Source organism: Notechis scutatus, chromosome 1, assembly GCF_049901735.1.
Source record: "Notechis scutatus isolate UNSWTSFEM ecotype Mainland chromosome 1, rNotScu1.2, whole genome shotgun sequence".
NCBI lineage: Eukaryota > Metazoa > Chordata > Lepidosauria > Squamata > Elapidae > Notechis > Notechis scutatus.
In genome coordinates this window covers 192,749,604-192,775,572 of record NC_142009.1, presented here as the reverse complement: position 1 = coordinate 192,775,572, position 25,969 = coordinate 192,749,604, and the positions used below count along the sequence as shown (strand labels likewise).

Genomic DNA, 25,969 nt, shown 5'->3' with positions numbered 1-25,969 from the left:
ATAAATTTATTTCCTGCCAATAGCTTTTTAGGGCAAGCATTCCTTCTCGTTCCTTATAAACCCAATATGCTTTAATGAAAGGGAAAATGCCTCGTTGGACAATCTGGTCATTGAGTCCCCTCTTTTCTTTCTCTTTCTCTTTAAACTGTATTTGATTTTTGTTTACATTTATTTGCCACCCGGTCTATGAATTGGGTGGCTTATAAATTTTCTTAATAAATAAATAAAATCATTTTTAATGCACAAGACTCCCTTAAACTTAGGTTCTTCCTCTTAAGAACTTGTTATGGCCTTGACATACCAACCTCTGGAAGAAATAATAGCAATAGCACTTAGACTTATATACCGCTTCAAAGTGCTTTACAGCAGTGGCCCCCAACCTTTTTTGTGCCACGGCCCGGTACTGGCATCACAAAATGATCCGCGGCCCGGTACCGGCATCAGCACGCATGACAAGGCAAGGTGAGCCGAGCGACCGGCCAGCCAGCCGTCCCCCGCTTCTCCCTGCCACCTTCAACTCCTCCTTTGTACCTTTGTCGATGGGCTTCGCTTTGGGACGGCTTTGGGACGGTTGCTCGGCTTGCCTTGCCTTGGGTGCTGAAAGAATCCTCATGCCTTAGTTTCGTTCGAAGCCCACCCCTTCGATGAAACTAAGGCGTGAGGATTCCTTCAGGACCCAAGCGCTGCTTTCCAACCAGAAAAGCTCACCCGGAAGCACTTTCTCATCAAACAAGATGGCGGTGCCCAGCAAACCAGCGGCCCGGTAGGAAATGTTCCACGGACCGGTACTGGTCCGCGGCCCGGTGGTTGGGGACCCCTGCTTTACAGCATTCTCTAAATGGCTTACAGAGTCAACATATTGCCCTCCAACAATCTGGGTCCTCATTTTACCAACCTTGGAAGGATGGAAGGTTGGAACTTCCTGACAGAATTAGCCTGCAATGCTGCGTTCTAACCACTGTGTCACCACAGCTCTAGCCCTATGATATCATTTCTTATTAATTAGAAATTAATAAGATAATTATTAAGGATTAATAAGATAATTATTAAGGATTAATAAGATAATTATTAATTAATTAACTAATTCATTCTTAATAAAGAAAAGATCCAAATCAATCCAAAACCCAATTCAATGTTTTCTTTAAGGATTTCAAATCTTAGAGGCTGATTTAAAGCAGTCACAGGATTTCTACATGACCCATTGTTTGAGTGTGTTGCTTGTTTCTTCTCTGTGCTGTAACAATATTTTTCAATTGATTTTCCAGTTCATCCTGATGCTGGCCAACTCTCCAAATGAAGAAGCCTTCCAGAAAACATCAAACAGACAAGCATATGGAGTTGCACTGAAAAACTGGTGTCCAAAGCTGTAAACGTCCATTGCAGGGACTGATGCTGGCAAAATCCTGGGGAAGAATCTAACGTTGATTCCCCACCTAAAGAACATCGACAGGTATCTGGCAGCTTCACAGAGAAGAACAAGAATGGAATAAAATTTTTGTGTTAGTCGATTCAAAGTGGGAAATGAGCATCCAGGATTTTGTTCAGGAAAAAAAACAAAGCTAAAACAATGCAATAGAGCCAGTGATCACCATGGCTAAGAGTTCTCGAAAGCATTCTTCTGCTGAAATGTGCAGGGAGGAACCTCCAGGTGTTCGATGCAGGGTAGAGCGCTTCAATATTCCCTTGCAAGATCTAAGAAACCGATTTGAATTACCTGCAGGTAAAAGCAGGCAGGTAAGGAGAAATCCAGCACAGGCTAATTAAATCAGAAATGACTCCTACTCATAGATTTGTTTCCACAGGGAAAACAGCTGCATCGAATTTCTTCTGCCTTGCAGAGCATTTCTTTTCTTTTCTTTTTCATGCTTTTTCTCCTCTACAAGCAGATTAGTAAATTCAGATGACAGGCTGTTCATCTGTATTATTAAGCTGCGGCGTGATGTTGTTGCCTTTATTCCACACAAAGGCAGAGGAAAATGAAAGCAAGCAGGAGGTTACTAATATCATTTGATGCTACTTACTCTGTGAGTCTCTCAGTGCCCTCCAGGTATGCTGGGATTACAACTCCTAGCATATCTAGATAAACTAGCCATCTTGATGCCCCTGGTGGCTCAATGGTTAGAATGCAGTGTTGCAGGCTAATTCCGCCAGCTGACAGCAGTTCAATTCGCACCAGCTCAGGGTTGACTCAGCCTTCCATCCTTCCGAGGTGGGTAAAATGAGGAGCCAGATTGTTGGAGGCAAATATGCTGACTCTGTAAACTGCTTAGAAAGGGCTGTAAGAAGCACTGTGAAGTGGTATATAAGTTTAAGTGCTATTGCTATTGCTAAATGTCTGCAAATGTCTTCTTACTTATAGTGTTGCGATGTAAATGCAAAGGGCTGGAGCTTGCATAATGATGTCCCAAGACACATTTCTTCATTTCAGCGTCATCATAGCATCACTGTTCAAATAAGTGTTTTGGGCCATGCATTTTCAAGGGGTTATGCTACAGAAAACAACTCAAAATATTGGAGTGTGGTATATAAATAGCTAATTCTAAAGGTATATTTTATTAATATTTTATTAAGGCATTCTTCAGTTATATCCTTTAGGTTAGTTTGATTAAAATGGTTTTAAATAGTCTATAGGCATTAATCAAATAATTACTTAGGAATTAAATATACAGTATATTTACATATGCCTGATTAACACGACAGTTCTGATGAAAGCTGTATGGCAATTTTCTGTCTGCTCAAACATTTTTAACCGATGAGTCTATGTTTGTATTTATTTATTCATTGAGTTTATATTTCACCTTTCTGCCAGGAGCTCAAACCATTATGCCTATCACTCCGATTTTTCTCAACCACAATCCCATTAAATACATTGGGCTGAGGGAGGGAGAGAGAGAGAGATTTAAGCAAAGTCCTCCAGGAAAGCTCTGTGGATTGAATTTGAGTGTCTTTGGACCTAGTCCAATATCTTAACCACTACACCATTTGCAACCATTTCTCTAAGCATATTTAACTTCAATTCTGTACATGTCTAGTATGCATCAGAATTCTCTACTGTGGCTTAATGCCAAAGAACCTACCTAGAATATTCAGTGTTAACCCCTTATATTCTAATCTTAAACTGCTCCCAATTCCTATAGTTCAATTATTCTATGAGCGCCAGTTTGGCATAGTAGTTAAGGCATCAGAATAGAAACCAGGAGACTGAATTTGAATCCCATGATAGGAACAAACACAGCTGAGTGGTCTTGGGCTAGTCATTTTGTCTCAGACCTCTTGCAAAGGAGGCAAAAAATGCTTCTAAAAACCTTGCCAAAAAAACTTGTCCAGTCACTTGCTAGGAGTCAAAACTGACTCAAAGACAAACACATGCAAAAAAAAAAAAAAAAAAAGGTATTCTACATGGAATACCATATTCTAAAACCTCAGTGCTCTGAACCATTTGTTTAATCTCTTCCATTGAATGAGATGAATTATACAAATCAGTCAAATTACAGTGGATGTGGCACATTGTTATATCACAATTGTTTGTAATAAAATGAAGAACAGATAAGAAACATGATAAGGCAAAGTATTTTATGGCCAATAAACACACCCACATCCCCAGCAGGCAAAGCAGATAAAAACTACATTAATCGACAATAAAGCATTTGAATATCTGCAAGAAATACCATTTCCCTGCAAGCAAGAACTGGTGGAACCAAATAGACAAAATAATTGAACATGAAGAAGCCAAAATCCGCTGGGACTTTAAAACTCAAACAGATAAGAACCTGCCATATAACATCCCATACTTAACTTTCAATAAGAAAGACATAAATGTCTGAATAGTGGACACTGCAGAAGTTGAAGACAGCAGAGTTAGAAGAGAAAGAATTGGAGGAAATCACAAAATACAGGGACCTGCAAGTGGAAGTAGAACAACTGTGGAAAAAGAAAGCAAATAGTAGTAATAAGTGCCTTAAGTGCAATCAGGGGTTGGATTCAACTGGAGTTACTACGGGTTCAGCGACTATGTTTTACACGCTGCACATGTGTGTAAAAGACCTTAAGCTGTGCCGCCCGGACAGCTGAAAAGTGCTGTGCGTGGGTGTGCAGCATTTGAAAAGCCTCCTTTTTCCTGCTTTTTCAACCTCAGCTGTGCCGCGCAAAGCAGCTGAGATTGAAAAAGCAAGAAATAAAGGACGGGTAAGAGCCCGGGCGGGCAGGTGAGCCAAAAAGCAGCAGATACAGAATCAGTTTGGTGTCTGCTGCTCTTCAGAGCTGCCAGTTCTATAGAGCCGGGCCGAACTGGTAGCATCCCACCCCTGGGTGTAATTCCAAAATAACTGAAGCACCATGGGCATTGACAATTCATTATCAGTCAATTGCATAAAGACCGATTTAACACTATCAAACAACAACATCTGACTGTCCCAGGGAAGGACATGACAGCTGGACAAAAATGTCAGATTCAATCTAAACATTTGGCTCACTCTGCAACCAGTCACAATAATAATTTAAATTCCCAATAGTATTGGCAGAACGGCAGGGGAACTTATACAGAAAACCATATGGCAAGTCCCATTGCTAACATGGCAGTTTTGATAACATTGTTAACATTTTTAGTTTTCTTGGGTATGCCATGTATTCTGTCAAGTTCCACCTGGACAGATTTATATAGTGTGTGTGTGTGAGAGAGAGAGGAATGTTCAGGTGAAAGCTGAGTCCTTTATGGTAAGTATCATGATTCTTTAGGTTTCCTGCAGGATAGATCACATGCTATTATCCATTTCAATGGAGATTTCTACTGTACCATGCCAAACTCTCCTTTGAATGTACGTCTGGAAAGATTTGGGGTTTTTTTGTGTTGGGGTCTCAGTTTCCCTAAGAAATGCATACCAGCAAAGCATTTCCTTTTCAATAAAAATACATTTCTTAATTGGTAGAAAAACTGAATGATTATAATAAAAAAAGGAATTTTTAAAGGCACTGCCTTGTAAGGAACAAACTTAAATAACTGAATAATTACTGGTACTGGTATTTGATATTACAGGTATTTAATAATTTCTGACAGCTCCCCTTGTTAACTTAAAAAAATTAGATGAGAAAAGAGAACGAGGAAAGGAACCTTCTGTTTTGGGGAAAGGAATTAGAAAATGCTAACAAAAAAGTAGAATGCAATTCTGAATGTGAAAAATTTTGATGGGTGGAGTTTTGGGATTAGAAGTGAGATAGCTTAAGGAAGGTGTAAACTTCCAGACATGTAAACTATGATTCCTAGCAACTCCAGTTAAAAGATCAAATATGAAAGAAGTTGGGAGTTGTGCTTCAGCAACAGCTTGAAGACTGAAAGTTTTCCAGCCCAGCATAAAGGTCTAAAAAATACTTTGAATTTGTTTATATCATGGTTTTGAAATCTAGGAATTGTACTAGGATCATTTTGGTCCATCAAACCACCGCTAGGCTATTTAAATTGAGGAATATCTCCTTCAGTGCATATGGTAATTATTTAATGCAAGGAAGGAATTGTTAACTTTCCAGGTGGTCCTTGTTTGATCAGCCATTTCCTCCATTTCACAGAACGCAAAGGAAAGAAAACAGAGAGGAAGATCCACGTGGTATATATAAAATAGTAGCATGCCTCTTATTATCACTGTTTGTTATGCTGACACTTTCTTTCAAGTCAATAATATAACATCTGGTCCAAAGAAATGCCCTTTATTTTAGCTTTAAAGGAAAACCCAGCGTATGCAAATGCTTACACCATAGATTGATGGGCGAGTTCTTAGTTGAAAATATTTGCATGGCTTTTACAACCGTTGGAAGCAACTGCAATCTCATTTGGGCATGTCACACTGATATACAATAATCTGGAATGTAATGTCAGCTACCAGACAAAGACGTATAGCAGTATTGACTTGCTTTCAGCTGAGAAAGCTGCTGTCACTATGGGCATTAGCTTTCAGCAATATAACTAGGCTGCTGATGGGCATCTCAAGCTTCCGTTGACAACATGCATTCTCTCTCTCTTTCTCTCTCCTTTCACTTTCTGCATTGGCGCCGAGGAGTAAGGATTTAAAGGGGAAAGAAACGGAATGTAGCAGAACTGCAGCCTGTATGACAATGAGGGCCATATCACATAAGCGATACAATATTTATAAATTCTTATATTTACCTGAAAAATAGTAACATCTTTCTCAACTAACAGACTATTAAAAACCATACGCTTTTATGAACTGCACTCACTTGGTCAGATGCATGAAGTGACTATAAACAGATATGGGATTTACATTGCAGAGTGTGGTAAGGTGGGGAGAAGGGAAGTAAGATAGATTGGCTATACAGATGTAGACTTTATATATATAAAAAATATAGTCTCTAGTCCAACACATGAAAGCCACAGGTCATAGCATCAACTTCAATGGCACCAAAACCCTAGCCACTATAGAAAACCCCAGCTACAGAATTATCAGAGAAGCCATAGAGATTGAAAAAAGACCTGAAAGCATGAATAGAAGAGATGATTCCACCAGACTGTCAATTATTTGGAAGCCTGCACTCACAAACAAAAAAATCTCCACACCACTAGCCAGGCAAACACCTGGGCACAAACAGATCCCCCCTGATACCTCCAGCTCAAACACACCCCAACCAGGCACCCAGATGAAACCTAGCTTCCTAACAAATGATAGCTGTCCATTTACTCGGAGCCAAGCTGCACTAAAAGCCTCCAATACAGGAACACAATGTTGCCAGCCAACCAAGACAAAAAAAAGCCACAAAACAGACAGAAGATATTAGAAACACCAATCAAGCAGAACACAGCAAACTCCAAGACCAATAAACACAGACCAAGACTCCCAACCAATCAAGATGAAGAAAAAAACATTCTGGTACAGCAGTAGGCTAGCCCCAAATTTAAAACTGAAACAACTGTAAAAGTCTGACTCACAGACGAACACAATACAGAAGCCTGATGATGGCAGATGAGATTCTGCCGAAACATTGCTACAACTTTAAAAGCACAACTATAATGACGTGGGAAAATACCCGAACAAAGCTGAATACCATACATACATACATACATACATACATACATACATACATACATACATACATAAGACAGAGTACTATTGCCTCATCAATTAATAATTGCAATGTGTTAACAACTCACTGTGTTTGCAGAGACCTTCAGAGGTAGCCTGTGGTGGAATCACCAGCTGAAGGAGTGGGGGCCCCCACTAGAAGGACTCAAGAGGCATTCCAGATTAGAGTGGGTTTGTGGGGAGGAAGTGTCTGAGTCGTAGTGGCCAACCAGCTAAATATGAGCCAGCAGTGTGCAGCAGCTGCCAAAAAAGCTAATGCAATCCTAAGTTGCATTAACAGAGGAATACAATCAAGAACAAGTGAGGTACTAATATCACTCTATAAAGCCTTGTAAGGCCACACCTAGAGTACTGCATCCTGTTTTGGTCACCACACTATAAAAAAGATGTTGAGACTGTAGAAAAAGTACAGAGAAGAGCAACCAGGATGATTAGGGGACTGGAGACTAAAGCTTATGAAGAACAGTTACAGAAACTGGGCATGGCTAGTCTAGGGAAGAGAAGGACCAGGGGAGACATGATAGCAATTTCTCAATATTTGAGGGTCTGCCACAGAGAGGAAGGGGTCAAGCTATTTTCTAAAGCACCCGAAGGCCAGACAAGGAATAATGGATGGAAACTGAACAAGGAGAGATTTAACCTGGAAATAAGGAGAAACTTTCTGACAGTGAGAACAATCAACCAATGGAACAGTTTGCCCTCAGAAGTTGTGGGAGCGCCATCACTTGAGACTTTCAAGAAGAGATTGGACTGCCATTTGTCAGAAATGGTGTAAGGCAGCGGTTGTCAACCGGTGGGCCGTGGCCCACTGGTGAGCCTTAAGAAAATTTTGGTGGGCCGCAGAGAAATCTCACCCCCAGAGCACCCCCCCAAAGCAATTAATCCAGGCTGCGCAGAAACACAAGGCTGCCCTGCCCACATGGCCCACGGGAACCCTCCCCGCCCACTCACTCCTTACCTGGCAAACTTGCCTGCTAAAATTGCTATTTTTCCTTTTCCGACCACCATCTCTTCTGCTGTGCCAGGAGATTTAGATTAGCTAGGAAACAGAAAACGGTTGGATTTCTTGCTTTCTAGCTAGTCTTTAGATCTTCGGCTCTGCTTCCCTTAGGACTGAAGGTTTGCTTGCAAGCAAATTCAGTGCAGACTCACGGCAAGCAAATTTGAGAGACTGAGCTAGCAGATGGCAGATAGATAGATCACTGAATGATTCTGTGAGCAACTCAATCTGCCTGCTTTGCCTGATTTTGGGTAAAAATTGCTTCTTTTATAAAAAAAATTCAATATTTACATACATGATGTGTTGTGAGTTAATTTTGTGAGTTTGCTTGCAAGCAAAATTTATGTGACAGACTGAGCTAGCCAATGGCAGATAGATAGATTTCTGAATGAATCTGTGATTCTGTGAGCAACTCAATCTGCCTGCTTTGCCTGATTTTGGGTAAAAGATGCTCTTTTTTATTAAAAAAATTCAATATTTATATAAACATTAATAATATTTACATACAAGCCATGCCCAGCCAGTCACATGACCATCAAGCCACACCCACAAATTAGGCCACACCCACAGAACCGGTTAGTGGTCCCTGGGATCTAAAATTATGAGTTTGGTAGACCCTGAGGTCCAAAAGGTTGGCGACCCCTGGTGTAGGGTGTCCCACTTGGGTGGGGGTTGGACCAGATGACCTACAAGGTCCCTTCCAACTTTGATTATCTGTTATCTGTTATTCAAATTTTTAGTTTATATCTGCCATCTCCCAAGGGAAGACAAACAACCTGGCAAGATTCTTGTAGTATAGGTAATCAGCAATAAACTACAGTATATACCTTGGTGTTTTTTTCTCATAGGTGGTTTTGATCACTTGCGCCTGACCTAGCTTGACAATCTTTTAATGTATGTGAATTCAGCAAACTCTTGCTCATTGGTGCTGTTAAAGTCATTTTTGGCCTATTGTAATTGTGAACCATGTGCAAGATTCTGAATTTTGGCATATGTTTGTGGTGCTCCTAAATATGCGGGAAATCTGAAATCAGTTTATTGGCATAAATATTTTACTGGGTTTAGATCAAAGATCTTCAAACTTGGCAACTTTAAGACTTGTGGACTTCAACTCCCAGAATTCCTGAGCTAACATGACTGGAGGAGGAATTTTGGGAGTTGAAGTCCACAAGTCTTAAAGCTGTCAAGTTTGAAGACTCCTGGTTTAGATGGACAGGCAGATTCCCCAGACAGAATGTCCATTCCTCTGGGAATAATAATTTTGGTTAGAAAATTATTCTTGCTCTCTGCTGCCATTTCATAGTCCCAACCACTGATAAGATAATATTGGACTGGAAAACAGGTGACTGAGTGGGAAGGGGTTAACTCCACTCTCTCCTTTTTTACTGCTTCCAAGTGCCTTTCATTCAAATATCTTCTCTCCTATCTGCTAAATATTTTACAGCTTGGCTCATCTGCATCTCTTAGTGAATTTTTTATGGATAAAAGGGAACTAAAAAAAGAACCTTCCTAATCCAAATCCAACATCCCCCCCCCCCATACAACTCTTATATGGATGTGTCAGCCTTCAAGATCTTCCACTACTGCTTTGCATCTTTTGGCTGCCATAAGTAGCGGGGGGGGGGGGGATATTGTCTGGGAAGAGAGCTGGAGGTGTTACATTCTTGTGTTGTGTAAATGAGGAGTGGGGGGGGGAGTATAAATTCCTGCTTTTAGGTTTCTATTTCTCACTTAGCTTTCTTTTCTCTGTGCAGCTGCAAACTTTTATCAAAATATGCCAAGGTCAACGGACAGAGGCCTCATCACCACCTGAAGATGTCCACATGATCATATTCAGAATTTTTAATTGGAAGAATCTTTTGAACTGTGGGGGGTGGGAACAATTCCATCACTTTGTATATGCGATCTGCGCGCCTAATTTCTCAGATTCGGAATCCTACTGATGCTACCACTTCATTTTTCAGTAAAAGAATTCTTTTCTCTAATTTATGGAGTCTAAGTATTTCTTTCTTGGATTTTGAATGGAGCACTGACTGACATTATTCCGAATCTGACAATCTGAATCTGAATCCGAATCTGTTTGGTTCTAACTAAGATAGATCATTAGTCAGTGCAGGTTTATGAGAGCGTGGTCCTGTGAATCTATCTGTTAATTCAGAATCTGAGAGGAAGCAATGAAAGGATGATTAGACCTTGGTGTGTTCTTCCAGGGACTGGACCGATCAAGGCTCCTATCTGAATGCACAGTAAGCAAGACTCTCAGAAGGCTGTGACCCTTGCCCTTCTCTGACCTTTGACCTCCTTGCAGGTGTTAAACATGGATCCTCAGTGCACCTATGTCTGCCACAATCTTTTCCTGAGCTGATTAGTATGCAGCTGATCAACAAGGCTATCACCTAGATAGGTATGCAGGCAGTCAAGCAGTCCAGCTTTCCAAAAAATCTATCCTTTTGGGAAGTGGACTCATTGCTCATTCCTCTCTTTTTTTCTTCCCTGGCTGCCCATCAACTTGTGTGACAAGTAAAATTATCTCCAAGATTCTAATTCTTCACATGCTTATGTGAATGCTGCTTCCAGTTAAACTCCGCGAAGCTCTCTTGCCTCTCCAGTGTTTAGTTGCACGCATTAAAAAGCTAAATGCTCAGGCCTGTGGACTGGATTACCTTTTGAAAACAGAGGATCAGAATATATGTTACTAACGTGGGCTACTGATAGAAATCACACGTTAAATAACGCTGCTCTGATGCTCGTTCTGTTTTTGTTTCAGCCTTCAAACGGTACATCATAGGACAACGTTTTTTGAATCAATACACTTCAAATGGGCTAACTTAAAATATGCACCCCAAATCTGGGATCTGTTACTCCTATGTGATTGAAAATTGGCAAACTTGTGGTCGCTTCATTGAAATGATTTTGAATAAATAAAGATTACTCAGATGATTGCTGCTGCTGCTGCAAGAATCAGCCCCATTCGCAAATGGCTTGATTTGAAAATTTCATTGGGAGCCAAAAAGCAAAAACTGAAATGTTAACCATTAATACATTTTCCTTAATCTTCCCATCCCAGAGAATGATGGATTTGTTTTCTCAGTGAATAATTTTGAGATTAAAAAAAAAAGCTTCTAAAAATCTGTCCTGGCTTGGGCGATTCAGATCGACTATAGTTGAATGTCAACCTCACAGAGGTATCAAACTCGTGGCTCGCGGCCTGGATGCATCACATACTGGCCCCACCCAGTTTAGCGAAGGGGGGGGAAAGTCCCTATACGTCATGTGACACCATCGTGATGATGCAAGTTTGACACCCTTGAGTTAGAGAAACAGTCCTTGTAAATAATGCTGTTCATATTTTTTCCTGAATACTTGCAGTAATTGGAAAATAGGGCTTAAAAGGCAGCATGACAATAAATTCATGCTGTCCTCGAAGTCTTTTTTTCATTGACAGAGGATACAATCTATTAGGCATTGCCGCTGTTTATCCTAGATTCATGATGAATAGTGGATGCCCCTCAGTGGGTCAATGCCCACGTATAACAAAAGATACTTCCAATGTTGTTAACTTGTTAGCTGTGCTTCACAGAGGAGATTTTCAGATGCGGGTTTTGCGGATAGAACATAATGGGAGCCATTCATCACTGTTCTTTATACATTTTTTTTTAAAATAAAGTTTTATTTGGGTTTTCACACAAAAAATACAAGTAAAACATCTTTTTTGAAAATAGCATGGTCCCGGGTTGAACTTCTTTATACAGACACAAAACTCAATTTCATGCTCCTTTTTGTGTTCTGTTCCATATCTTATACTATTCTACATTTTCTATATAGTTTTTCCCCTCTTTTAATTTTCTCAATTTTATTTTGATTATCTCATCTCAATTCAAATCATTATATTTATACTTTTATCTGTTCTGTTTCAATTTCATATTATCTTTTCTCATTATACAATTTTCTCCTGTAGTTACTAATTGGAGTATGACACCTTTATATCTTTTAATTACATCCATTCAACTCTTATTTAAACTTCAATATATACCTTAAGTTTATGACCTTCAATATAATACATAATACATAACTTCCAATCGAATTCTGCTTGGCATATTCTTATAATACACACTATATTCTTTTTTTTAAAAAAAAGAAAGATTGTAAATATATGTAATTATAAACCCTCATTCCATTCCAGTTCAGTTCTATCATTAATAATCATTAAAATCTTAACATCTTTAACACTTCTTTTCAATTAAATATCATACTTCCTTAAAAACACATATAATCTCCATAATTAATTTTTCCCTTATTTCTCTTAACATATGTTTTCTAAATCATTAAATATACCTTTTGTTACATTTATTTATTGACAACGAATTACGATAGCTATTTTATCAGACATTTTAATCATACATTATTTCATATTTTCTAAAATTATTTCTGCTTCTAATATAACCATACTATCTTATGTACCTTTGCAGAATCCCTTTTTCCATTAAGTTTTCACCCATTATCTCTAAATAAGCCCTGTTTCTCTATATTTTGCTTCTGTCCTTTATAACTTCTTTTCCTTTCTTTCTTCCCTCTCATCTTCTCCCTCCCCTTTTTACCCCCTTGTCTCTCTAGTTCTAATTCTCTCTTCTGCATTACCCTCTTCTGTTGCTTTCTGATTTTATACTTATTTTTCACTCTATTTTTTTTGGAGTTGTTTTTCCCAATCTTAAACTTTCCATTCTCTTTCCCCCCTTTCCTTTTTTTTCCCCACCTAAGATTACTTGTTCATTAAAGATGGCTTCTTCTTTGTCGCAATCTTCTTGTTCTGCAGGCATTTCTTGTTGTTTCTCATAATTCCAAATCTCCATTTCTAAAAACTGAAATACGAAGCCAAAAGAACCTCTCCCTTCTAGTGCATCTTCTTTGTACTTTTTAAGTTCCATTTTCAGTTCTTCTAAAAGTGGAGCCATTTTAAACAGTTTTAAACAACCACCCGATTGATTTTAGTCATTCAAAACAATAACCAGGAATCCAGAAATCATCAAGTAATCCAGATAGTCCCAAGTTATATTTTCTTATTTCTTTTTCGACTTTCTCTTCCTGGGGTTTTTGTTGCGATATTTCAGTTAGAATGTATCTTTTGGAAGTCTTGCTGAGATTTTGCTGTAAGTTCTTTTTTAATTCCAGGCAGTCTCCTCCCTTCCAGATCCTGCCCTTTTATTCTTTTTCTCTCCTTTCCTGTTTTCAAAAGCTTTTAATTATCCAGAAATCTTTATTATCCCTTTGACTTTTTATTTTCAGCATTAAATGCCTATTGATGTCAAAGTGGATTTTTTTTCCAATTTCTTGCTTAAGTCTCTTAGCTATCAGTATAGGAAAAGGAGAAAACCAAATCTTTTCCCTTTTCTCTCTCCTTTGCAGCTTAAAAATCTTCTTAGGGAACAATGTTATTGTTTTTTAACAGTTTCAATTCCAGGGTACCTTATTTGTTGTTTTTGCTGTTTGACCCGATCAACCAAAACTTTCTCTTCTTATCTTCCTCCTGCACATTCTTTTCTGGTGGAGTTCTTCTTTGTGGTGGCCATTTCTGACCACCGCTGCAACCACCTTCGGGAAAGGGAGTAATGGCCATCTGGGGAGGAGATATGCAGCTCTCCTCAACCCTGCTGGCAGTCTCCTCCCTCTTCACCACCTCTACGGGGTGGCTTAGCCCCGAAACCAACCGGCTCGGGGCACTCCAGTGGCGAGCACGGATCGAAGCCTTGCAGAGACGAGGTTTTGGTCTGTCGCTGAAGAAGCTCAAACTGGAAGTCACTGTTCTTTATACATTTTTTATTCTTAAGCAAGCTTTCTTTTCCAAAAGGGGAAATTCCGAAGAAGTTTATTCGTTCTTGATCTTTATTTTCTAGAGTGAGCAGTTACTAAGTTTCACTTCGGTGTCACCTTTTTAATGAACATTTATGGAAGAGGTATTGACTTAGCAGGCAAACGTAATGCCTAGGAAGTTCATCAATAATCAAGAACCAGGCAAGAATGAAACAAAAGCCCGTGGAGAGTTCTTGTTAGACAAGGATGCTTTCTGACATTTTCCAGAGGCAGCTACATCTGCCTGAGTGGAAGAATTAAATTTATGGCATCCCATCATAACAGGATTAATTTGGATTTTTGTGTTACACTGAGTTCAACTAATTAATTGGGAGATGCAGGTCCCATCCATAATCACCTGGGAATAAGTCCCAGAACTTTCCATCTGAGTAATCATGCAGACAGTCAAGCTGCGAGAATTATAAAAATGGCAAAGTTTCACAATGTTTTATTACAGCTCTAATTCTCTAGTACTCTGGCATTCTAAGAAATGCTAAGACCACCAGATCATCTGTTTTCTCTTTGGTTCATAGTTCATTGGGTCTATTTGCAGAACTTTATTAATGTGAAATAGATACTGATGAGGTTTTCCTGGCAAACTTGTAATGCAGCATACAGATTTATGGATGCAGGAAATGAATTGAGAGGTTGTATGTCTGGCTGGGCAGTTTGAATGCATTATTTTCTGCAGCACTTGCATGCGTCCTCAAGTGGTTTCATTCCCTTCTCCCCTCACGCTCCCAGTGCTTAAAACATTTAGTGCTGGAGGATACAAATGTAGTAGGTAGGATGACTAAAGCTGGCTTGGGTCCCAGGATTTTTTCTTCTTCTTTTCAATGCTATAATATCTGAATAATTTGGGCATTGTAAGAAACATCCCTCTATATTTTTTCCCCTCACTAGTCCATTTCTCAGATATATGCCTTCTCTTTTGCACATACAATTTCCGTGTCTTACTGGACTTTGTGTGCTCCAATTTTAAGTCACCAGTGGGAACGATTTCAAAATGTAAAACTGATTTGGGAAACTTTTCTTGTCTGTTTTCAAGCGTGCCCTGCAACAGGATAAAAAAAACATTTACAGAAATAAGGATTTTTTTGGGGGGGGAGGGGGTGTTGTCCTACATTTCCTCTCCTTTATTATAAGGATGGGTTGGTCAGCCATTATCTCATTTCAGTGGCATAATTGCAGTTAATGAGGCTTTGAATAGCAATAGAACTTTTCTGTTTTAAAATGTGTGCTGTTGTATAACCTTTGTGTACTGACTTTTTTTAAAAAAAAGAAGAAACCAAAGTGGAACTGTTTCTTTTGTTAGGATATCACTCTATATATGGTGTATAGTTCTTTCATAACCTTAAATGATTGAATAAATACTATAATATAATACATGATGACATGTAATTTTTCAAAGTTTTCTTACTTCTTTTGCAATGATGATATGTACTGACTTGGAGATGTTATGCTTCGTAACACCTCCTCTCTGTGGCAGCCCCTCAAATATTGGAACACTGCTATGGTGTCTCCCCTGGTCCTTCTCTTCACTAGACTAGCCATGCCCAGTTTCCTGCAACTGTTCTTCATATGTTTTAGTCTCCAGTCCCCTAATCATCTTGGTTGCTCTTCTCTGCACTTTTTCTGGAGCAGAGGTCTCCAAACTTGGCAACTTTAAGACTTTAAGACAAGTTTGGGGACCTCTGTTCTAGAGTCTCAACACCTTTTTATAATGTATTGACCAAAACAGAATGCAGTATTCTAGGTATGTGGTCTTACTGAGGCTTTATAGAGTGGTATTAGTACTCCACTTGATCTTGTTTGTATCCCTCTGTTAATGCAATTTAGGATTGCATTAGCTTTTTTGGCTGCTGCCACACACTGCTATCATTACCAGAGCTTGCAGATCCTTTGCTTTTCCACCTATCATTTCCCATATAGACAATTCTGGCTTTCATCATGTGTATTGTGGTTTCTGTGGATTTATACAAACACGTTCTCTATGTTTATGACATAAATGCATGCAAGTGTGTTATTTTAGCATGCTATAACCTAATCCTGTAGAATATTTTTTCCAGCACTGCAATAAGAAACCTGGTATGATTTGCACAAGTGTCATTGTAGAAGATTTATAATACCTGTTATCCTTCAGCTCAGATTTTGGTTAAAAATGAAGGTCAGTTCTGACAAACGCAGTACTGCTCGCTGCATTTTCAAAGAAGCCGGTTTAGAGACAATGTTCCAAACACAAAACGTTGCTCAAGGTAACAACAGTTCACAGAACGGCTGTTGTGGTGGACACAGCGAGTGTTAATGTGGTGGATGAGACCATGGGATCAAAGGCCCAGCCTTATTTCAATGAGTAATGCATATAAAAAGGGAAGGTTTTGAATAGGCACCCATAGCTTGTCATTTTGACTGTTTAATACCCCACTGCTGGACTCCCCTGCATTGTAATCTACATTGTTTATCCTTTCTGCCAAAGAAAAAAAATTACATTCATGGTTGGGAAATTGGTAGGAAATTTGGGGGGGAAAGAAAGCAAGCGGTATGTTTCATGAATTCAATAGTTGCGCTGTTGAATCATGCTTTGGTGGAGTGATGCAGTTGCCTGGACTCCACCCTGCAAGGGATTATGGGGGTCATTAAAAGAAAATGATGACTGTTGAGTCAAGCTGTCCCAGAAAAGTGCAAACAATATCACCAGATGACTGGTTACTTTCCCCAGATACAGGCAACTGACTTTTAGAACAGAATTTTAGAGATTTTGGGTTCTATCCATCCATCGTATTTACTGTATATGCCCATCTCCCAATAAGTGAGTATTTTTCTATTATTCAAAAATGTGAATATGCATGAGGAAGGTAGAAGCTGGCTGGCTTACAATTAGATTTACAACTGGATTAGTGTAACAGACAAGTTCTGGTGGTAGGAATTAAGGATGGTCCATGAAAGTACATCTATAGTATGCAGATAATAAAGTCAACAAAGGTGAACAACGTTTTTACAGAACTATAGATAAGCTGAGGCTGGGTGACAAGGAATGGCTGGGAGGGGAGAGGCCAGGTGAGGCACCCCTTGATGTGAATGACATTGAGATGGCCACGCCCACCCAGTCACATGACCACCAAGCACACCCACCAGTCACATGACCACTAAGCCACACCCACCCAGTCACATGACCACAAGCCACACCCACCAAATAAGCCACACCCACAGAACCAGTAGTAAAAAAAATTGAATTCCACCACTGTTTTACACGGTCTAGTACCCTGTAAAAATTGAGATTGGAATACTTAAGAATGTTCAGCTGACATGCCAAGATTGGGAATAATGGCTGCTATAACAGAAATATTTTTCCTCTGGATATATTCTTTGGGTATTCCTTCCACTTTCACCTTGCAGGTGGAGTTTATACCAACAGAACATCTGGAACCCACACTACGTATCTGATATTAGCACAATTGAGAAAGTCCAGAAATATTTCACAAGAAGAGTTCTCCACTCCTCTACTCGTTGTAGAATACCTTATGCCACCAGACTTGAAATTCTAGAACTTGAAAACCTTGAATTACGCCGTCTTCGGTCTGACTTAAGCATGGTATATAAAATCATACATTGCAATGTCCTACCTGTCAATGAATACTTCAGCTTCAACCATAACAACACAAGAGCACACAATAGATACAAACTCAAAGTAAACCGCACCAAACTTGATTGCAGGAAATACGACTTCAGCAATAGAGTGGTCAATGTCTGGAATACTCTACCCGACTCTGTAGTTTCTTCCCCAAACCCCAAAAACTTTAACCTTAGACTGTCTACTATTGACCTCACCCCTTTCCTAAGAGGTCTGTAGGGGGCGTGCATAAGCGCACCAACGTGCCTACCGTCCCTGTCCTATTGTTTCTCTTATTCTTTTATTTTTCTTATATGTACCCATTTCATGTATTCACAACTATGTATACATTTATACTTATTATCTTGTAAACAATTGGCAAATCAAATAAATAAATAAAAAATAAATAAATAAACAGAACATTTTGATAGGACTTTCCAAAAAGACATAAAAAATATGGAAGCACAACTCCTCTGTTTTGTAATTGCAAATATTGCCATTAAGTAACATCTAATAGTTTATATTGCCATTAAGTAACATTCTAATAGTTAATAATTTATTCTTAACCTTGATTATGTTCAAAATTCATCGTTCTCCTCATCTATCCATAGGTCCAAAGTCAATATCCCCTCTTCCAGCATCTTCTCCCCAGTTTTAAAGCTGTGTTTCCCCACAATATCAATTTGCATGGGCCAAATGATGTAGTCATTTTTTATTAGACATTCCATTCCATAACTTTCTGAATAATTGTATCAAGAGATACTAGAGTATTAGTATATTTAGAGCATAACACTGCCCGTCCAGCCAAAGCCAATATACATGTATATTCCTAAATTGCCCAAATTGGATAATTAACACCAACTGTTGGCTTCCAATATTTAATTCATCACAATAAGTAAGCTTGATATAACTCCAGATCTGGACAATCAAACTCTCCCTCATTAATTGGTGACTGCAATTCCAAGATATTCTTGTAATCGAAGAAGCCCATTGATATTTTGTAAACAAACAAAAAATTCTGAACATATTTTTCAGATATATAACAGATACAAGCTGTTTCTAATAGAAGGCAAAGAGTCTATCAGCCATCATGCTTTGACAAGCTCAAGCCATCATTTATCAGGGGATGTGGATAGATTAGCCATTTACTAAGCCTCTGTTACAAAAAGAATGCAGATGCTAAGAGCTCCATGAGAGTCACGTGCTACAAAGAAAGTAAGCACAATGGACCTCTGCAGCAGATCCTTCCCTCCCTGAGTAAGACTTGGTCCATTCCTGCTCCACAGGCTCCCATTAGTGGGAGGAACCACTTAGTTTGATCAAGGAAAGAATAGACGTGGAGGGGAAATACTGTAGTTCTGACATTGCATGGCCTTTCAAAGTTACTCTGCCAGCATGGAAAGCAGATTGCAACACCAATGCTCATTATAGTGATTCATGCATTAGTGATTTACCATGGGGAAAAAATTGCTTCTACTGCATTTTCTTTATGTGAACAGAAACACATACATGCCAACTCCTACAATTGACTTTTTTTACAGTGGCCTTAAATGCTTATTGCTCCAAGTAATGTGTGCCAATAAAAAATGGTTTATAACTTGATGGATTTTCAACATTCTTCAAAGTACATTAAAATGGTACAGGACTATTTTTGAACTGGTAACAATCCAATTATTTTTTTAAAAAGAAATCATTAAAATTAAATTTTAATTTAAAATTTTAAACATCCAATTATTTTTAAAACGTAGTGGCCCTCCCTCCACCCCACCTCGGGCCTTTCAATAATTCAATGCTTTGCATGACATTCAGGAAGAATGATTATTATTTCATTATCTTATTTTTATAGTGCTATTTTCCAGTGTGGTGGATAAAGAGAATGATAAAAAGACCTTTGAAGAAAACAAATAAAACCTACCATAAAACCACATATCTTAAAGCAAGATCATAAAATAGAAGAATTAAAACAAAGTTTATGGCACCATAGGGTATAACAAAGGTGGACCTATTTCCATGACAGGCAGATCCTAAATGCAGTGTATTTCAAGAAACAATTTTGAAATCAGCGACAGTGATAATTGTAGTGCATTAAGATATTGGTTGAAAGTGGTGCGGTGGCCTAGAGATGGAGCTCTTGCCTCACAATCAGGAGGCTGTGATCCTATGTAGAGGCAGATATTTCTCTCTCTGGGCACACTGAGAATATATCTGCTGAGTATAACTCCACATTGGCGACAGGAAGGGCATCTGGCCAGTAAACACTCAGATCCATTCAGTTGTCCAGATTCCACCCTGCAAGGGATTATGGGGTCATTAAAAGAGGATGATTAAGATATTGGTTGAGTAGACATGCCTGTGTTCTTACATGGTTGCTTGATTACTTTGAGTTACCTATTTGGCAGACTCATTTGAAGTTGTGAATTGCGAAGTACTAAAACTTTCAATAAAGGAAGCACACACACACACACACACACACACACACACACACACACACACACACACACACACAAACCCTACTCCAGAGTGTAGCATTGGTGGATCACTCAAAAAGTAAGCACAATAATATTTATGCTTCTCGCGCTCCATATTTTCATTTGAAATAAACATCATATGCTTACTTTTCTTTGGGGTGTAGATTATACATGCATACATCTGCATAAAATTTTCTCCTTTTTTCTGTTTCTTCTGGAAGGAGAAAGGAGAATGTAATGTTTACTTCTGTGTTTAGTATATTTGAGTGGTTTGTACCAGAGGTGATATTCAGCAGGTTCTGACCAGTTCTGGAGCACTGGTAGTGGAAATTTTGAGTAGTTCAGAAAACCTGCAAATCCCACCTCTGACTGGAGATTTTACAGTATCCTTCCCCTGCCACGTCTACCAAGCCACGCCCACAGAACTGGTAGTAAAAAAAAATTGAATCCCACCACTGGTTTGTATGTGGGGGTTCGAGGTGTGGCTGAATATGCAGATGAAGATCGATTTTCACAATGGAGTCCCTTGTTTTACAGTAGCTCAATTTTAATTAGTAATTATTGATTTGTGGTTGGTTTTTTTTCTGTCCAGTCCTTTCCTTTTGCCTTTAAACAGCTTCTGGCAGATAGGCACAGTATACACAATATATGTATATGTGTATGCATAAGCATGTGAACAGAGGCTAGTGTGGGATGTCCCTGCAGAAAAAGATACATAAATTGACATTCCATGTTGTCTGGTTTTATAATTCTTTTCTGGTCATTTGTCCCTTGTAGAGGTGAGGCTACTCTAAAAGTCAGAGTTGCCTTTCTTTGCAGTAAATGCAGAAAGGCTTTCCATATGACCCTGATATATTTTCCACTGGCAGTAATGAACATTCCTCCAAATTTATTCTGCCAGAGACAAAATGGCCAGGGAGGCAAGCGCTAGAAAAAGAAGGCCGAAAGCACACTAGCTTTTCCCCATTTTAAAACATTACAAAAACAAGAGGTTTAGAGCACAATGTACAGTATATACAATGGAAAGTGGGACCAGTTGGGGCTCCTGTCAGCTTGTTTTTTTCCAAACGTAGCCTAACACATATTGTTTAGCAAACTGCTAAAGCCTCAGCGATCTGGAGCTCCATTTGACATGTCTTCCAAACAGCCATTTGTAAAGAAGATGGCATTTGTTGAAAAATGATGCGTGGTTTGGCCGTTGTGGTGCTATTGCTTAATACAGCAAAGAAAGCATTGTGTCTGAATACTAACAGCCTGAAGCCTGCCATGTTACACAGCTTCTGTCTTTCCCTCCCCTCATCTGTGGCCATACTTGTTTTCAGAGGGCCGACCACAACATATGGACTGGATTTACTGAGGTGTTGTTCTATTCAATCATTTCCTATTCTTCATTAGTCCGATGCGCACCTACAATATTGTATCCAGTTTTGGGCACCGTCTTTTGGAAGAACGGGGTCAAATTGAACCACGTGGAGAAGAAAGCTGTTAATTAATGAAAGGGCTGGAAGGAAAAAAAAGTTGGAGGAATTGCCTATGGTTAGCCTTGAGAAGAGAAAATGGTGGAAAGACATGATCACGGTCTTCAGCATTGGGATAGCTGTCACGTAGAAAAAGAAATGGCCTTGCTCAGGCTTGTTTTAGAACAGGGTTGTCAAACTCAAAGCCTGTGGGCTGGATGCATCATGCGCTGGCCATGCCCATCCCCAGTTTAGCAAAGGGGGGGGGAAGTTATGATACGTCACGTGATGACAAGAGGTGGTATTCATCAGGTTCTGACCAATTCTGGAGAACCGGTAGTGGACATTTTGAATAGTTCGGAGAACCAGAAAATACCACCTCTGACTGGCCCCGCCCCCATCTATTCTCTGCCTCCTGAGACCCAGCTGATCAGCTGGGTCTTCTTTTGTTGCCCTGCACAGGAGAACGGAGCTGGAAAGCAGGTTAGTGGGGTGGGGAGGGAATGGGGATTTTGCAGTAACCTTACCCTGCCATGCCCACCATGCCATGCCCACAAGCCACGGCCACAGAACCAGTAGAAATTTTTTTTTGAATCCCACCACTGTGTGACGCCGTGAGTTTGACACCCCTGTTTTAGAAGTTGGACAGGAGACAATTGAGTTAAATTACAAGAAAGTGAGTTTTAGTTCTACTCAGGGGAAAAAAAATATCTAATGATAAGAGTTTTTCAACAATGAGCAAGTTACCTGGGTGATAGTGGACTCTCCTGTGAAGAAGGTATTCAGGGACTCAATGTAGTAGTATTTGCTATGTTAGTGGATTCTTGCATGAAGCAGAAGGCTGGGAATAGACAATCTTCAAAGTCCCTTCTAACTCATATTCTATGACTCAGTGATTCTATGCATTATTAACACACCCCCGCCCCCAGTAGCATGCGACATCAAAATATTGCCTAATTTTATGACAAAGACTACTTCTTTCTAAGATCTTTGTGTTAACTTTATTCCGTCTGAATATTGCTGAAATAAAAGGCTTCTCTTCCTAATCACCCTGCCAGCCTTTTTATCTTGCACATTTGACTATTGAAACTTTGACAAGCCAGCACAGTGAAAAGAAAAAGCGGAGGAAACATTCGCAATTGCCATTAATTGAGCTGCCTTGTGCTAGCAAATTAAGACATTCACTGTAAAGCATTTTAATGTCTATCGAAAACAGACTTGTCAGCAACCTCCAACTTTGATTCAAGGCCCTGAGCTTTGGTTAGCATTCCAGGACCATAAGTAATTTTTTAAAAGGCCCATTAACACTTTGCATGAGTTAGAACCTAGCATGCAAACTGGATGGGTGTTTCTTGCTTATGGATATTACAGCTTGCTTCACACTCGCATCCAATATGGTGGATCCCACAAGAGCATAGTTTTAATGCTGTTAAATATATGATTTTGACTTTTCATATTATGCTTCTCAGTTTTTCCAATTATCAGAACTGGTGAGGATTATATTACAGAGGGAGCTTAATGAAGCTCAGCATCTTCAATTACCTCCTAGCAAATGACTCTAGCTGCGTCTTTTGTCTTTTCATTTGTACAACTGCTGAATTTCTAAACTGCTGCTGCTGCAATGGGCTGGGATGTTAAGGCTGTTCCTTAGGGCACCATGTCTTGTTTTACTGTTGTTTATTAAAGTTTTTATTTTAATATTTAATTTGATGGAGGGGGAATAAGCTGGTTTGAGCCTTGTTGGATTGAAAGGCAATCAGTTGTAGAAAAAGACAGATAAATGCTACGATATTAAAACATTATGATCTCTGTCCTGTATAAGGCCTTTTTTTCCACTTGGGAAGAAAATATGAGTATGTTATAGATCAAACGGTACATCTTAAACAAAATATTAAGCCCCGATTACTCTGCTTAACATAAACCGTGAATCAAAGAAGAAATAAGTATCTAGTAAAAGGCACAAACACATCACATGCCATGAGGTCATTGCACAAATAATGCCAATTGTGAAGTTTATGTCAGTTACATCATGACACGAATGATGGACAGTACAATATTTATGTTTTTTTTACTTGATCTAAATGATACATCATGACGCCATTGATGTAACATGCATAATCACTGGTAGTCCTTGACTTATAACCACAATGAAGCCCAAACTTTCTGTTGCTAAGCAAGACAAAGTGATTTTTGTGCCACTTTGTGACTTTTTTTTTTACCACAATTGTTACGTGAATCACTGCAGTGGTTAAGTTAGTAACACGGTGGTTAAGTGAATCTGGCTTCCCCATTGATTTTGCTTCTTAGAAGGGTACAAAAGGTGATCACACATCCCTGGGACTCTGCCACCGTCATAAATACATGTCAGTTGCCAAGCATCTGAATTTTGATCAAATGGGGATGTTGCAATGGCCTTAAGTGTGAAAACTGGTCATTGGTAAGTTTTTCCATTATTAAACAAGATGCCGATCATTAAACAAGATGCCGTGCACCTGAAGAAACGGCTCTACAAGGCCTTTCTTCAGGACAAGACCAGCGAGAAGCTCTGCGAGTAAAAGGCGCCAAAAAGGCAGCCAAGAAAGCAGTAGCGACAGCCAGAAGCTCCACTACGACGACATCTACGAGAAGCTGAACACGCGAGAAGGCGAGAATGAGATCTACCGCCTAGCCAAAAGCAGACACAGGAAGACCCTGGACATCGACCAGTTTCATGGGATCAACGACTAAAGGGGAAATTTGATCGTCAACCCCAGAGACGCTGCCGAGAGGTGGCGGCAATACTTGAGAAGATCTCCACCGAGGAGTTCTACACCCACGAACCCCGCGAGGTGACCCCGTCGAAGGTCCAGTCTCAGGAATTCACGCCAGCGAGGTCACCGACGCCATCAAGGCCATGAAAAACGGTAAGGCAACAGGACCAGGCGACATCCCTGCCGACTTCTGGAAAAAGGCACTACCGGGCTCGGCATTGTGGCTGTGCGAGCTGTTCAACAACATCGTCTCCACGGGAAAAGTGCCACACGACTGGTACCGCAGCACCACTGTTCCGATCTGGAAGGGAAAGGGCAGCCCAGCGGACTGCTCCAACTACAGACCGGTCAGGTTACTGTCACACACTATGAAGATCTTCGACGCGTCCTCGATAAGCGCATTCGGGACATCGGTCGACATCAGCGCCAACCAGGCCGGATTCATCAAGAACTGCGGCACCACCGACGCCATCTTCGGTGTGCGGATGCTGATGGAGGCTCACAGAGAGAAGAAAATCCCGCTCCACACCGCCTTCTTGGACTTGGAAAAGGCCTTCGACCGAGTCCCGCACGATCTCATCTGAGTACGCACTGCGAGAATCATGGCGTGCCCGAGCTGCTCGTACAATGGGTCCAACTCCTATACAGATGTCACAAAAGCCGTGTAAAAGCGGCAGCTGGGATATCAGAGGAGTTCAATATCACCGTCGGCGTACACCAGGGCTCTGCTCTCTCACCACTGCTGTTCATTCTGGTGATGGATACAATTACACACGACCTGTACACGCCCGCCCCATGGACGCTGCTCTATGCCGATGATGTGTTCCTGGCCAACCTGCGCAAGGCTGAACTCGAGCACCTAGTCCAACAGTGGCACGACCGCCTCGAGCAGTTCGGGCCCGGCTGAACCTAAAGAAGTCCGAATATCTGACCACTGACAACGAAATGACAGGCTCCATCCAAGTGAACGGGCAGGAGCTACCGCGCGCTCCACCTTCAAGTACCTGGGAACTACTCTTGGGAAGAAGGCCTACTACAAACTGAGGTGGTAGCCAGGATCAACGCAGCGTGGGGCAAATGGAAGTCCGTCACGGGTGTCCTCTGTGACAAGAAGATGCCGATGCGTCTGAAGGCGAAAATCTATAACTCTGTAGTGCGCCCGTGGCCATATACGGCGCAGAGTGCTGGCCGACGACCAAAGAAGCCGAAAGCAGACTCCAGACAATGGAGATGCGAATGCTCCGATGGTCGGTAGGCCTCACCCTACGATCGCGTCAGGAACGAAGAAGTGCGTGAGCGGTTCAACATCATGCCCATCCCCACGGTCATGAGGCAGTCCCGGCTACGATGGTTCGCCATGTGAGTCGCGCTAAGGAAGAATCCATCATCAAATCTGCGATGAAGGTGACTGTCGGAGGAGCGAGACCGCGTGGTAGACCTAAGCAACGCTGGATGGACACGATCAAGGCCGATCTAGAGATCGCGAAGGCAGACCCGACATACGTGGCAGACAGAGGCGTGGAAGCAATACTCAAGGACATTAGCGGACCTCGCCAGAGCGAGACAAACGCTGAAGAAAAGAAGAAGAAGAAGAAGGTAAGTTTTTCCAGTGTCATCATAACTTTGAATGATCATTAAACAAATGGTTATAAGTCAAGGACTACCTGTACATCAGAAATCATGATGTCATTGCCCAATTGTACTGGTTGTGTGATGAAATCATAACACCTGTGCTATAATTTTAACATAATT

General features: G+C 40.3%; 1 protein-coding gene across 1 annotated transcript in view; it reads left to right on the top strand.

The window, feature by feature from the left end:
• Nucleotides 1-1,575: 1,575 nt before the first annotated feature.
• XIRP2 (xin actin binding repeat containing 2) overlaps nucleotides 1,576-25,969 on the top strand; it is a 217,862-nt gene continuing 193,468 nt past the window's right edge. Inside the window, exon 1 of the mRNA XM_087949789.1 lies at nucleotides 1,576-1,734. Coding sequence (XP_087805915.1) covers nucleotides 1,591-1,734 — 144 coding nt within the window. The 5' untranslated portion in view covers nucleotides 1,576-1,590. The remainder of the gene's footprint in view (nucleotides 1,735-25,969) is intronic.